This window comes from Hemitrygon akajei, chromosome 29 (assembly GCF_048418815.1).
Source record: "Hemitrygon akajei chromosome 29, sHemAka1.3, whole genome shotgun sequence".
NCBI lineage: Eukaryota > Metazoa > Chordata > Chondrichthyes > Myliobatiformes > Dasyatidae > Hemitrygon > Hemitrygon akajei.
The window spans coordinates 19,337,068-19,353,330 of NC_133152.1; the positions used below are offsets into that span (position 1 = coordinate 19,337,068).

General features: G+C 37.7%; 1 protein-coding gene across 3 annotated transcripts in view; it reads left to right on the forward strand.

Annotated features, from left to right (window-relative positions):
* vps13d (vacuolar protein sorting 13 homolog D) overlaps nucleotides 1-16,263 on the forward strand; it is a 288,043-nt gene that overhangs the window by 210,115 nt on the left and 61,665 nt on the right. For all 3 annotated transcript variants that reach the window (XM_073031774.1, XM_073031775.1, XM_073031776.1), the window contains 2 exons: nucleotides 1,548-1,682; nucleotides 2,938-3,105. In XM_073031774.1, the coding sequence (XP_072887875.1) occupies nucleotides 1,548-1,682; nucleotides 2,938-3,105 (303 nt within the window). The remainder of the gene's footprint in view (nucleotides 1-1,547; nucleotides 1,683-2,937; nucleotides 3,106-16,263) is intronic.

Genomic DNA, 16,263 nt, shown 5'->3' on the forward strand with positions numbered 1-16,263 from the left:
AAATGTGCTGACTGACTGCATTATGGCCTGGTATGGGAACACCAATGCCTTTGAGCATAAAATTTTACAAAAGATAATGGATTCAGCCCAGTACATCACAGGTAAAACCCTCCCAACCATTGATCACATCTACATGAATCGTTGCCATAGAAAAGCAGCATCCATCATCAAAGATCTTCACCACCCAGGCTATGCTCTTTTCTCATTGCTACCATCAGGTAGAAGGTACAGGTGCCTCAGGGCTCGCAACACCACATTCAAGAATAGTTACTATGCCTCAACCATCAGGCTCTTGAACAAAAGAGGATAACTACACTTGTTTAAGGACTTGTTATATTGTTATTTCATGCTTGTTATTTATTGCTATTTATTTATATCTGCATTTGTAGAGTTTGTTTTCAGTTAACAGTTCCTGATTTTTACAGTTTACTGTTACTGTTCTATAGATTTGCTAAGTATGCTCTCAGAGAAAGAATCTCAGAGTTGTGTGGGGTGACGTGTATGTACTCTGATAATAAATTTTATTTTGAGCATGAAACAATCATGATTGCAAGAGCCAAGAGAAAATAATAGAAAGAAAGAATCACCTACTGTATCACTGATCCACCTTCCCTGTCAAATAACTCCTGCCCAAAGCATGGGAGATCTTGTTGACCCTGCCACATTGGTTTTGGGAAGCAACTCCAACCCATACAACTGTGATGGAAGCGTGGCAGAGAACTGCTTAAGAAATATAAGCTATTGCCTAAAATGGTAGCAGGCTTTTAATGACCAGTGTTTCAAATTAGTAATGAATTAGAGGAGACATATTTTTATTGCAACTTTCCCATCCCAGAAATATTGGCATTTACTTGTAGATGTATAGGAAGCTATGAGCAGTTTTCCATTACGCATGGTAATAATATACAGTACTTAATATTTTTTTCTAATGTTTGTTCTAGGTAGCAATACTGATCCAGGTATCTGGAAAATACCCTTCTGTTCAAATGCTGCTTTGTATTATTTAGAACCCATCTCAGTACTAGAATAACAGACAAAGCCTTCCTTTCACATAAAATATAATGAATGGTTTTCAGGAATGTCAATCAGAATATCTGGAATAGGGATTAATAATCACGTCTATTGACAGAAAAGTGTGAGTGTCATTAACTGAGCCAAGCAGATGGGAAAACATATGTCTGATATCAGAAACAGTCATTTGAGATATTTCGAATATTCAACTGAAGAAAGGAAAAATGAAAGTATTGGTTGGCTCACTGGGTGAATTACCTTACAGATGAATGCATTTTACTTATCCTTGATTTTTGGTTTAAATCTCACCATCTCAGTCAAACTTCTGACCTTTCTAATTGGCAAGGTCAACCTGTATGAATCATTCTAATCATATGCCATGTTTAGGTCCCAGGCTGACTGTCAATAACACAATAAAAACTGACAAGTTATTTTCTCTCAGCACCTTGAAGCACTGCTGTAGTTTCGACATAGCGTTCTGAGTTAGCGTCACTCAGAACTTTACAAGTTAGTAATCTGGTCCTTTCTTGTTGCAGGCTTTGAAGAGTATGTTGGGAATCCGATTGATCCGCTTTGAGGATGCAGTTATTCATTTGGATCCATATACCAGAGTGCACCCATATGAAACACAGGAATTTATTATCAATGACATTCTCAAACACTTCAAGGAGGTGAGAATTAAAATAGGCTGTTGAGCTGGTCACACAGGAGTTTGTTCTACAAAAGGTTAAACAGAAACGAAACTGTGCTTGCATTGTCCACAGTGGGAAATTGTTCTACATTTTGCTTTTGTGGGCTATGCACACATGAAGTGTGGAAAAACGGCAATGAGATAATTACCATTTTGTGCCCAGTTAACATCAGTGTTTGCAGCTCCTAGTATACAATATATGCTTCAGAAATTGATCAGGTCTTTACTGGAAGAGCAGGCTTAACTGGAGTGACAAGACTGCTCTATTTAAAAGAACATACATGCTTGATCCATTGTTAGAGTTCACCAGCGAAATTAACCATAAAATACTCTGCACTGGACAAGATGTCATCAGAGTTTAAGTTAAGTTCTGCTTTTAATGGGCGAAATCCCAACAATTCTGATGACTCTCCTAGGTGGTGGGCACCTAGGGCAATCATAATGTATCACACAGTGCATACGGTAGCTGCATTTGCCCCTGAATTACCATTGCAAGTAAAGCTTAATCAGGAAGCAGTGATTCCTGGTGGAAATTCTTCCAAAGCAAAAAGCAGATTTATAATTCTTGTGTGACTTTGGAAATCCCTTGCTGTTACTGCATGTAACCTCCTGGGGATTCATGATCTTTATGCAGTCAGGGCCTTCACATTGTATGTTAGAAAATTGATTCCTTGTGGCCCAAGAGCAAACTGCTGGGAGAAATTGGCATTTACAAATTAGTATGTATTTCTCAGTATTTGGAATCATAGGCCTTGAATGTGTACAAGGATTTCGGTTTTCATTAGTCTCTCAACCAATATCAGTACTAATTAACAGTAAATTGAATTCTTCCAGTAATCTAACTAAATGCACTGATTTTTGCATAATCATTAATTAGTCCATATGCAATATTAATAGAATCTGGAGGAAATACTCAGCAGGTCATTTAGTACCAGTGAGAAGTAAATGTGGGAAGAAATCAGAGAACCTAGGAGAAACTCATGGGCGCAGGTAGAACATGCAGATTCCACAGAAACAGTATCAGTGATCAGATTTGTACTAGGTTGCTAGAGGTATGAGGTATGTGCGACTTTTTGATTTTTGTCACCTCTACACCAAAGTGGTTGGTTCTCAGTTTGATCTCTGCCAGTTATGCAGTTGTCCTCTTGAGAGCAAGTCAAAGTAAATGTCACATATTTTGAACAAATGTTGTATACTAATTTATTTCATCGAGAAAAATGTGTTTTTATTATCAGGAATTGATGAGTCAGGCAACTCGAATACTGGGCTCGGTGGATTTTCTCGGTAATCCAATGGGACTTCTGAATGATGTGTCCGAGGGCGTTTCAGGATTGATAAAGTACGGAAACGTTGGAGGCCTAATACGAAATGTCACGCATGGAGTCTCCAATTCAGCTGCTAAGGTACATTTGATGAACAATGTCATGATGCAGCTGTTAGATTTATTTTCATCTACTGCTTGGGAAATTCCTCGTTGAAAATGATAAACTTTTGCAACATGATCAGTGTTTTTTAGTTCGTCTAGTTAAACCTCTCATCTTGAAAACATTAAAGTGGGAAATTCCAGTGGGATTTCAGTAAGATGGAATGGTACAAATGTAAAATTGAAAACCGCACTGAAAGATTATTTTTACCAGACCTTTGTAATTTAATCTGATGCTGACTACGAAAGAAAACTTAAATTTTCTCACATTTCAATTGGAACTGTACTTCAAAAATAATTAATTAACTTAGAAGCTTTGTGGGATTTTTTGAAACTTTGGATGTTTCTGTATAAATGCAAGTTATTTATTTCCAGATGATGAAAACAGCATTATAATTATAGATGTCTGCTTCTATTCATATTTTGTACTTAAATTACATTGAGATGTACAGCACCAGATTGACTTCAAGTTTAACATTAACATGCCTGAGAACTTTAGATGTGGATATAAAGTGATATGAAAATTCCGAGCTGTATGACCTTTCTTGTGAATTGCAGGTGTGCAATCCAACTCGTTGGTAGTGATGAGAGTGATTGAAAGTAATTAATTAATAACTTTGAGTGAAATGTACTGCCATGAAGCTTAAATATGTTGATTAAATCATTTATTTTGCATGCAAGCACAAATAAATTAGTACTTGCCCTCAGCACGATGAAATTTGTCAAAGAAAACTCCTGACACAAACTGGAAATACAGTTCAAAGAACTGTTTGCAGAGCTGATTTTGCCAATTTGCCATGACTCCAATTTTCTGGCATTTGATTTATTCTTCAATTTTTAGTTTGCAAAATTAGAACAGCAGTCAGCCCCTACTGGAACAATTTGTTTTGAGGTATAGTTGATTCTAGAGCACAAGTCCAATAGATTTTACAGTAGTCTGTGCTTTCAGTTGTTTTCTGATAAAATGAAGAATGTATAGAATTGTCTGAATACTCGCTTTGCTTCCATGATGGTGGGAGTTCAAGAAGTGGCCAAGATAGATATAAGAAATAAGTTAGCACTTCTAAATCAATGTGGTTTTAGCATTAAGTTGTTAAAGTGGAGGATATTTCTGGAGTGTCTTCCATGAGTTATGTATTTAATTGGCCACTGCAAATGGCAGAAACTTAGTCAGATCTAAAATAAAAACAGAAAATGCTGGAAAATCTCAGCAGGTCAGACAGCAGCTATGGAAAGAGAGACAGTTTCAAGTCGATGACCTCTTATCGAAACTGAGAGATTCAGTTTCAAACTGGCATGTGCACACATCATTTTTGGGGAGGAGGACACGGAGGGGTGTACACCTGATACCACTGCTAGTGTACCATAAGCAACCTGATTCAATCTTCCTCATACCTCCCAATGATGTGTAATTGTGTTGTTGGTAATTGTCAATAGTAACTCATAGAAAGCCAGGAGAATGTGTGTGGCACTGCTGTTGTGTGAATGGAACAAAACTAATCTCCAATTTGATAGAATTTATATGTTAAGATCTGATTCATCATTGAGTGTTGTAAATAGTGCCATTAAGTGTGAGGACTTTGATATGCTCATGTACCAAGCCATTCTGACACTCAGATATCTATGCCCCTGATAAATAAATAATTCACTGGTAGGCACAAACTGATTATTATTGAAGAGTGCATATGAAACTAAAAAGACAAGTAAAGCTCAAATTTACACAATGGCACTTAAAAAATTAGAATGCCTCATTTAAAATTCTATTTATAAACATCTTAAACAATTGTTTTTTTCTAATTTTATTAATTGTAGATCATGTCACGGTCCTAAAGAGCTTCATGAGCATTAGCTGTAATTGCCATTTATTTTGTGAAGGGGTGGGTGGTGGTTTCAGAACAGTTCTAGCTAATGTGCAGTTCTAGTTCATATAAAGTATAATTGCTTTTCCATTTTGTCACAGAGCTCCACTAGGTGAACTCTTCCCGTTTAAGTGTAACCCATAGAGAGCAGTTCAACATATTTATCTTGGCAAGCAGTTGAGGTTGAAAGAAAGTTCACATCAGCTGGCTCTACACTTGTCCTTTTGCTACACTGCCTATCTCTTAATTTTAAACAGTACTTTGATCCTAAATATAGTCGACAGAAAGAAATTGCTGCTTTTCAAAGCTTAACTTTAAATATTTTCTTGTTGCAGTTCAATTTGAATAAACTAGAAACTCTAAAAAATATTTTTCTTCCATTTTGTTCACATACATAATATTTTAGAAGTATCCCAGCCTGCCACATGTAACAAATTGCAAATATTTTTACAGTTTCAGTGAATCTCATCTTCCTTGTAATACCGTGGGTTGTAAACTTTGTAAATTAGTTTCAGAAAATCTATGAAAGATAATAATGATTTTATGCCCTTCTTAAGGTTCATACTGAATATGCTTGCTTAAAATTTCACGATGGTGTTATATTTCTCCAGAATTGTGCTGTTACTGTGCAAATTGTTTCACGTAGAATTAGCTTTCAATCATTAAGAAGTGCTCAGCCAGACTGCCTCATTTCATCTATGTGATGAAACAGCAGCTGCCCAGTTTTATGCAGGGATCTGCAGATGTTCCATTTTAAATGGTTTAAGATTGCATCCAAAATAATTTACAGCACCCAGTATGTACCACAGTGCATTGAAAGGTCAGTTGGAAACTTATCCCTTATTTTTGCAAATTATTTTCCAAAATTTTGTAACTTGGCCAATTTACTATGGTTAAGAAATTATAAATAAAGATGCAATGATATTATTTAGAATTACTTCAGCAAATGTTAAGTCAACAGAAGAGCAATTCTCTCGTTGCAATTCTTTCATCTGATTTTGCTAATTTTGTCCTTTAAATTTTGTAGCAGAGAAAAAACTTTACCAACACAGTTTTGACAGTTTATGACTTAGAACCAACTGGCTATTGGGCCGGATGAGTTGCAATGTGATTTTTGAAACCGTTAAGTCTGGTGGGGTCCTGTTGGCTGGAGAGTGTCCATTTGCTCTTCACATGAGTGCTTTTCTGTTGTAGAGCCACTTTATAGGAGCATGATTTTTGTAATACATATGCTGTATTTTTACTAGACAAGTCTTGTAATGTAAATTATAATGTGTTGGGAATGCTGCATTAATAATGTCCTGCTATTTGTTGTTTGGTACTGAAGGAACTTGATCTGTTAAAGTTAAGTTTCATGAGGGGGATAGGTAGGGCAGGTGGTCAGCATCTTTTTGATAGAATGGGAAAATCTAAAACTAGAGGCCATAGGTTTAAGCTGAGAGGGGATAACTTTAAAGGAGATCTGAAGGTCATGTTCTTCATCAGAGGGTGGTAGGTATCTAGAACACACTACCACAGGAAATGGTGGAGGCAGAAACAGTTAGTGTTTATAAGGTATTTAGACGAACACTGGATTGGAAAGTAGAAGTATATGGGTTTAATGGCTTAGCATGTATAGGCATCATAGTCAGCATGGGCAGGTGCTGTGCTGTACAATTCTATCCCTCCATGACTCTTAAGTTCTCTTTTGTGGAAGGGTACTAAACCTTGTTTATGACCTAATGCAAAAATTGCTAAGAACCAAAGTGCAAATGATGGAAATCTGAGCAGAACTGCATCCAACGAGAGAAAAGTGTTAACATTTGAATTATATCTCTATAAAACAGAACAAATATGATGTAATATTTCATATCCTGCTTTATTACCAACTCTATATATACTACTAGCGGTGTGTTGGTGTGTTTTACTTGGAGAACAACAGAAACTCGATGATTCCATTGATTTACCCCCACTCCGTATGAGTGTCCATAGTTTGGGATGCAAGGACAATATCACAATACCAATGTCATAGTAGGTATAGCATAAAAAAACAGAAGGCTACGTGAGAATACCATGCAGAATCAACCAAAATAGTACTTTTCCCTTCCAGTATTGAAGTGGGAGGTTTCTGGGAAAATGCACAAAGGCATTTTTCTCCCTAAACAGGATGCTGGAAAATATTCTTAAGGAGCTTGTGTTTTCCCAGATCAAAATATCTGAAGGGGCAAAAAAAAGATTGGAGTCGTTTGATGAGGTAGTTTTTGTAAAACTACTTTGGAGTGCAATGTTCCTTTATGACAAAATTCAGTCACAAGAACTGAAATTTTTTAAATGTTGTTGGGAGGAAGACAAGCTGACTGCAATTCGTTTTGTATATTATTGCTCTGAACTGCATCTTGTATGTTTTATTCAGTGACATAAAGCTCACCCTATGTTTAAAACAGTGCTTCGCAATGACTGACTTAGATGGGATGTTCTGTTCTCATTCTTTTGCTGATTGTGTGCTACTGTCAGCCTGAAATAGTTGGTTTGTTTGATCTGCTTGTTGTTACCCAGGCGGAGTATCACATCGATGTAACAAACTGTGGTTGCCCTCTGGTTGAACCTGCAAAGGAAGGCAGAATTTGGGGTCATTCCAAGTTCACAGTGTGGACTTTTGACTGTCCTATGTATGAACCGGTTTGGGGACCCCTACAGGGATCAGTCACTCAGACCAGTAACACAAACCAATTTCTATTAGGCATCTGCAGGGACAAATCCACAGGGGTTGCTTGAGGGAGCTACCAACCTAATCAGGCATCTGTGGAGACAGCCTAGAAGGGGGTCCACTGGACTACCTAGCTAATCAGACATCCACAGAGAAAGTTCACTGGGGGAGTCTGCTCCCAGGTTAAATCGCCCATGTGCTATTGTCAGAATGCATTACTGCCCCAAGCTAATGACAAGAGGGGGAGCTGATTAAGAGCCTGAGCTCAGAAAATGTGACAGCAAGAATAACAGAGTCCTCAGGACCCTGTAAATCCCCACACGTTTGTTCAGTCATGCTCAGGAGAAACAGCAACTGGACCATTTGTTATCTGTTACGATATAAAAGGGCCAAGCCCCTGCACTGCCAAATGTCCACTGATCCTTTCTGTGTCAGAGGTGTTTCAGGTGGCACTGTGAATTGTCCATTTCACGTTGCAAACCTGATACCTCTGCGTCAGTCTACACTGAAATGGCAGATTTTAAATTGACAATTATTTCAGTCAGAATTGCACTTCAAGTGTTCCCTCATAGAGATTGCCATGTTGATTTGTATAGGCAAGCTGGCCATTTAGCTTATGCTTGGCTTGTAAGAAATGTTTAGTTAACTTTGCTGTTGTCTTGTGTGGTACCTACCCTAGGATAACTGCTTTTGAAAGTGTTCTGTTGCTCCTCTAGAGACTAAATGCTTACTGTCTCAAAACTGGGTGTGACTCCAGCAGCAATAATCCAATGCGAAGCAGTAGTAAACTGGACTTTTATTGTGCTGATTTGCAAGAGCAAGGCATCAATAAAATGGAAGCAAAGCATAGCAGTTTACCTCAGGAGGACCCACTGGAAAATTTGCTAAGATAGTTATTGGTTACTGTAGATATACAGCTGTCACTGTTTTCACTGAGTCAACCTAACTGCTGGCCCTAGTGAAAACAAGCAAATAAAATTTTGAGTTGGCACTGATGTTGCAAGTCAATAGTCCTTGTGCCCCAATAAACCCAATTTCAAAGCCTCTTTAATGTTTACTTTGCCCTGATCCTTTTTGCATACTAGATGGTATCAAATTACCATCAGGCTAGTATGTTTCTTCCTGAGGCGCAAGTGACTGGTGAATTACATTCAAGTTGTTACTTGAGTAAGTACACATCAAATTACAGCACAAGGATTACATTCAGCATGAAGAAATCAAGTCACAAGTAGATAAGTTTTTGCTGTTTTTAAACTAAAAGAAAATTGCCAACAAATGCTGACTTGTTTGCTGTTTATCACTTTTTTCACTTCCTTTATCTATTTTAAAAAGAAAGACTTTGGAATTTATTTATTTGTTTATTGAAATACAGTGTGGAATAGGCCCTACCAGCCCTTCAAGCCACACTGTCCAGCAGTCCCCAGATTTAATCCTTGCCTAATCTCGGGACAATTCACAATAACCAATTAACCCACCTACCAGTACGTCTTTGAGGAAACTGGAGCACCCAGACGAAACCCACAGTCATGGGGAAAACATACAAGCTCCCTCCAGGCAGTGGCAGGAATTGAACCCAGGTCACCTGTACTGTACAACATTGTGCTAACCACTACACTACAGTGCTTCACAGTTAAAGCTTGTATATTAAAGAAAAATGTGTTAATATGCACATTTTCTTCAAAAATATTGAGGCAAATGATGGTTAAAAGTAAAACTTTTTGCACAAGTTTGCAAATTCTAGGCAATTTGTTATCTGTTGTCATCAAGAATTCTCTGTATATTGTCTGAGGTATCATTTTTGCATTTATTATTCTGATATGCCCATGGTTATTGATATTTGGCAATAATTATTGAGCTCAACTCAGAGTAGGAAGAGAGACACACAGGGCATAAATGTCTAAACAAGGTAGTTATCCAAGAACAAACTTAAGGGAGATTTGCAGGAGAAATTCAGAAAGGTAGTGTCAGTCAGAGCTCTCAAATATTCTAAAACACTACCTCTTAAGTACTGTGTGATGTATCAATATTGTTGTAATGGAGGGTGCTTAGCAGAATTTTTATATCTACATCAATCAAGTCTCCACTTTCATGAAAGCAAACAGAAGATATTCATTATTTTTGTTTCATCACAAGCTCCAGTTAAGTAACTAGTCCAGTAGTGTGGAGTAGCAAAGATTCAAGTTCATTCTCACCATAGCAAGTTGAAAATTTAAATTCTGTTTATGAACTGGAGTTTGGAACAGCATCAACAATTCATAATAATTATGGCTATATAACTACAGGTTTGTTAATACCATCTGGTTCTTGGATGTCCTTCAGGGAAGGAAGCCATGCTCCCTTGCCTACTTTGATGTTCATGTAACTCCAGATGCATCCCATAAGATTGTCTGTTAAATGTCCTCTGAAACAGATGAGAAAGACACTAAATTGTTCCTGTACAGCTGCTTTTAAACTCAAGAAGGTAAATGACTGCCACACCTTCAAGGCCGTCAGAGTTGGGGAGTAAATGCTGGCCTTACTAGTGATACACAGATCCTGAAAAATAAGCAAATTTTTTTTAAATACACAGATTATTGTAATACTCATTCTTCTAAGTTAATGTATAATTATCACCTTATTTGATATATCAACCTGCCTTATAGAAGGGTACAACACCCCCTTCGAGGTCTATAGGAAAGAATTGTTTGATCTTCGAGTATGTTTAAAAAGTGGCACATCACAATGAGCTGAAGGGCTTGTTCTATACTATTTTATGATCTATGAGGTATGAATAGCTGACTTAAATTTCAAAAGAGCAACACAGCCTCAGCTATGTTATTATAGTTACTTGTTGATTATTGTCATCCTGCTCTGGGACTCAAAGGCAGTGAGAATTGCTTTTAAGAAGCAGTTCAATCACTGGAAATGGTTCTAATGGAAGGATTTATTTGTGATCCGGAGGTCAGGTGGTCCTGACTTTCAGCCATGTCTGGTAGTAATACAAGGATGATTCTAGGAATGAAAGGGTTATCTTATGAGGAACTTTTGATATTTATCATGAGGAACTTTTGAGAGCTCTGTGTCTGTACTGGCTGGAATTTAGAGGGATAAGGAGGGATCTCACTGAAACCTTTCAAATGTTGAATCGCCTAGACAGAGCAGATATGGAAAGAATAGTTCCCACGGTGGGGGAGTCTAGGACAAGAGAGCACAGCCTCAGGATAGAGGGGCATCCATTTAAAATGGAGATGTGGAGAAATTTCTTTAGCTAGAGAGTGGTGAGTTTGTGGAATTTATTCCAGGCCAGGTCGTTGGGTGCGTTTAAGGTAGAGCTTGACCGGTTCTGGATTGGACACGGCATCAAAGATTACAGGGAGTGGGGCTGAGGAGAGGAAAAAGGGATCAGCCATTATTGAATGGCTGACCAAACTTGACAGGCCAAATAGCATAATTCTGCTCTTATCTCTTATGGTCTCAATGCAGTGAGTTTGTGAGTCAGAGAATTCATGAGATGAAAAGCAGTTAGAGTACTTCAGATTGTTGCTGCAGAAGGATGACAGGTGATTGACAGTGTGGGAGTAGAAAAGAGTTTGTTGAGCCACTGTCCGTCATTCACATTGAGTCATGGTTAACAACCCAGCTGTTATAAAAATGCTTTATGTTAACATCTCATAGAAGGAAGGCAGTTTTGTCCCACTCAAAGTAGAGCAAAGCGTGGTATCAGAAGGTTTAATAGCTTCATATTTGATGAGCAAGCCTTCTGTCTATTACAGCAGGGTTAGAAAGCATCAACTAATTCATGGAATGCTTCTATAAAGTGCCTTCATGTTTAATTGTCCTCGTACTTTTGATGTAGCTCCAGTATATAAATGGCAACTGGAAGCACTGTCAAACTGAAGCAGTTCCACCATGTCTGTGTAGCACACATTAATCCTTACCTTGTTTGGGTGCTGCTAATAGGGAGCTACATTAAATTATTTCATTGAAAATGGTTGCAACTGCATCGTAAGCATATTGCTGCTTTGTTTTCCTTTCCAATTACTCTCACCTGTATTGCAAAGAAAATAATTCAATTTGTGAGCAATGTACTTGGAGAGCAAAAGCTTTGGTAACCCAGAAGTAATCATCTTGGTTCAGGGCACCTGATATGTTTCTAACTGGGAAGTCGTTCAATGTATGATGACAAGAATTCTGTGAAACCCTCCCACACTGCTCCATTGCGGCTCTCCATTCTCAATGCTAAAGTAGGGTTTCAATCCAAATTGTCGGCAATTACTTTCCTTCCACAGACACTGCTTGACCCACTTGAGTTTCTTCAGCTGATTGTTACTCTAAATGCTTTTGCTGTCCTACCCTCTTCAACAGATCTGTTTTGCATTATATTGCTGGAACGACTCTTACCAATTAGATTTCTGACTTGTGTAACTTAATGCTGAAGTAAAGGGTAAAATTTTAATAAGAATTCTCAGACTGTTATGCTGTATTTAGTTATGCAGAAACCTGCACAGAATTGGTAAGTCAGTTGAAAGGTAATAATCTCCCTTAATCTGACACAGATTTTTGAAGGATGGAGGAGGAGAGAAAACGTAAAGATTTTTTTGGACTGCTTATCATGGACTCATTCAGCTTTCAGTAATTTGCTGTTGGATCACCTAAAAAAGCATGAAACTGCATTTGCACTCAAATCAGGTGATGATTTGACGTAGGGAACTCAAGGTTGACAATTGTGCTATATCTTCTGACCTATCCACTGTTCAAGAGGACAACCACTGCAAGAAGAAAGATTTTGTCAAAGGCACAAAAAAGAAGAAAAAGCAGTAATATCCTGGCTGCTTTAATCAGATATTTTCAGATTAGCAAACTTTGCATGAGTTGGAGATTGCCAGAAGCTGCTTAATGCCATAAACATCTGCACTGATACCAATATGAGAGAGTTTCATTATGCCAAAGCCACAGGACACAATTTGATCATCACATAGGCATTTGTGGAGTTATTAAAGCAGCTATATTTTATGAAGAGTTACTTGTGGAAGAATTTACACTCTACTAACATCTTGTTGTGAGGCTTTGTGCTAATAATACATGATGACATGATGCAGTTTTTTTATGGAAGGTTGTTTTCTAGGTGTAATTTTGTACTTAAGCTAGTTATGGAGTTAACTAGCTAATACTGTTAACGGTATCAAGCAATTGTTATCATCTGTGCAAGATTACTGAATCCGAACCTTCATGTGTCAATGCCATAGCCTGCTTACCCTGTCTTAAAAATTCAGAACTTATGATTTCATATTACATGTTGATGACTGGAAAAATTATTCATTCATTCTCACTGTTGACATCCTACATACATCTTATTCTGTCAAAGCATTTAAATTCCCCTAGCTGTATAATGTAATATCCCAGAGTTCTGAGTCAGAGAATGAATCACTGAGGCATTGAGAGAAAGTGGGAGAGTTGGTGAACATTTTGTAGTTAAAATTGCATTGGAACCAGATTCATATTGTTTTTATTAATCTTTTTATACATCACTCAAAATACTAGAATGAATTATGGAGAAAAAATTGAGGAGCATTTATACAATAACCTAACATGTTCATAATCAGTATAGATGAAAATCCTAAACTAGTCAGTCCTGAACAAAGCAGCAGATTAGAATATGATTAACATCTTGAGATGGTGTACTTTTCCTTCCCAAAAGCCTTTCAATGTCATATGAAAACAACTGGCTGATTTATGTGTTAAATTTGATTTCTGTCATTGTTGGGCAATAGTGGTGATTTGGGGTTCCTTGGGTCTCATCTCTATGATTAATCTATATAAATAATTTTGAATCAATAACAGTCAGCTAAGATTACAATTTCTCCAGATTTAATAGGAAACTCACGACTGCACTGCCAGATTCAGCTCAAACTGCATTATCAAGTTCACTGATGATACTACAGTGGTTGGCCTCATCAGCAACAATGATGAGTCAACATACAGATAGGAAGATAGAAAGATTGTTTAAGTGGTGCGAGAACAGCAACTTGAGTTTCAGTGTGGACAAGATAAAAGAGATGATTGTGGACTTCCAGAAGGCACAGGTCTCCAGTGCACTTTAATGGTTCTGCTGTATGGAGAGTGACAAGCACGAAGTTCCTTAGTGTGCACATAAAAGATGATCCAACCTGGACCCACAACACCTCACTAGTCAAGAAGGCACAGCAGCATCTACACTTTCTGAGGAGATTGAGGCATATAAGCCTCCCCACCCTTGTTCTAACAACTTTCTACAGAAGTACCTTCAAGAGTGTCCAGTCTGACAGCATCACTGTGTAGTACAGAAGCTCAAGGTATCGCGCCGCAAGACTCTATAGAGGACAGTATAACCACTGAGAAGTTCATCACAGTTTCCGTCCCTCTTATTTGTGATATTTATTGAGAGTGTTGCTGATAAAGGGCCCAAAGTATTGTTGAGGATCCTTGCCACCCATTCCACCATCTCTTTGATCCGCGACTGTCAGGAGAGAAGGTACAGTAGCATCAGGACTAAAACTGCCAGACTGTGTAACGGCTTCTTTTCTCAGGCTGTGAAACTGATTAATACCCCACCACCGCTGAGATCTCGTCACTAGGACAGCAGGCTGTTTACAATACTGTTTACTGTGCTGCACACTGCATGCATTTGGAATTATATTTAATTAACTTATTTATGGCTATATCTTGGTTAGTGTGATGTGTTTTGTTGGTGCACCTTGGTCCAGAGAAATGTTGTTTAATTTGGTTGCATTGTCAGGTGACAATAAAATTGAAGATTTAATAACTAATAATTGCAATGGTCATATTGCCTTATGAAGAAAAGTTAAGTAGGCTTGACTTGTATTTACTGTTTAGGAGAATGAGGGGGCATTTGAACTATTCCATGATCGTAAGGAGACTTGTCAGGGAAGGGGTGGCAAGGATGTTTTCAATTGTGGGAGAATCTTAAAGTTAACGTCTACTGTTTGAAATAAGATTCATTTAATTTAGGGCAGTGAGGTGAATATTTTTCCTGAGAGAGTTGAGTCTTGGGAGCTCGTCCAAAGTTGTTCCATAGTGTTAAGCAAAGGTAGGTGACATTTGATAAGAAGGGACAAGAAGGTTATTGTGAGTAGAATGGAATGTGAAGTTGAGGTTACATTCAGATCAGCTATTCTTTACTAAGAAGATTTGGCAGAGTAGATTTGAGGGCCTGAATGGTTTACCTATGTTCGTTATTTGCCTGTTCACATTTTTCCTTTCTTATATACATCCAGCAGATGTTCTCTGTGGATTGATGCTCTCACAATACAACCTTTGGCAAATGTGTGAATGAAACAGATTAGAATTCTGTGACTAGTTATACAAAAACAGTCCAATTTTGCCTGTGAACTTCAAAATACATTCTCACACTGACTTCTGAAGAATGATTTATAATCATTTTCTGGATCATCTTTCATGGGTAAAGCCCACCCACCATTGGGCACATCTACATGGAGCATTGTCACAGGAAAGCTGCAACCATCATCAAGGAACCACTCCATCCAGGCCATCTCTTCTCACTGCTGTCACCAGGAAGGAAGTACAGGAGCCTCAGGATCCACACCACCAGGTTCAGGAAGTCATTACTCCTTCAACCAACTGGCTATTGAACCAGAGATGATAATTTCATACAATTTCACCCACCACATCACTGCTCCCACAAGCTGTGACCTGACTTTCAAGGACTCTTCATCTCATATTTTTGATATTTATTGCTTATTTATTTATTATTATATATTTTTCTTTTTGTATTTGCAGTTTGTTGTCATTTACGATTGGCTATTTGTCCATCTTGTTGGTTGCAGTCTTTCATTAATTGTGTTTCTTTGTGTTTACTGTGAATGCCCACAAGAAAATGAATTTCAGGGTTGTATATGATGACATATACTATATGTAGTTGATAATAAATATAATTTGAAATTTGAACTTTGATAGCTTCATATCTAGTTTAACATTCCTATGCTGTACTGGGGAAATGTAACATTTTCATAGCTGCTATCATTCAGGTAAAACACCAGCGAGTTCCATGTGCCCATATGGAAAAATAGCAAATAGTAGTCAGAACTTGCCAGTGTTATGACTAATATCATGATTTATCTCAAAATTATTTGTGAGATGTTGTTGGGTGCAAAGCGACTCCTATTTTATCAAAGAAAATCACCTAATTCATTGTATGTGAAATGTTTTAGGGCACTTTAATGATGCAGTAATTTACCAAAAGAGGTGAATTCTTCTCAAACATTAGCAAAAGTACTTTTAACTTGATAGCACAAAATTTTCTGGAAGAGAGAATTGTTTAGTTACTACTTAGGATATTAATCCATTCTCATTCTGTTTTTATCCAGTGAATTTTGCTCAAAATTCATGTGTGGAATCATGCTCACTTTTCATATTACAGTTTCGTTATGAACAAGGGCCATTCCATTTTCTCCCTTACCATAAGACAAATGATTAAAAGGATTAAATCTCACCAGAGAGGGCTGTATTTCTTCTAACAAATTCCAATCTTAACCACTGTGTGAACCGAGATGCTTTGTGGTCTGACTCCCAAGCAAACTCATACCAACTGTGGTAC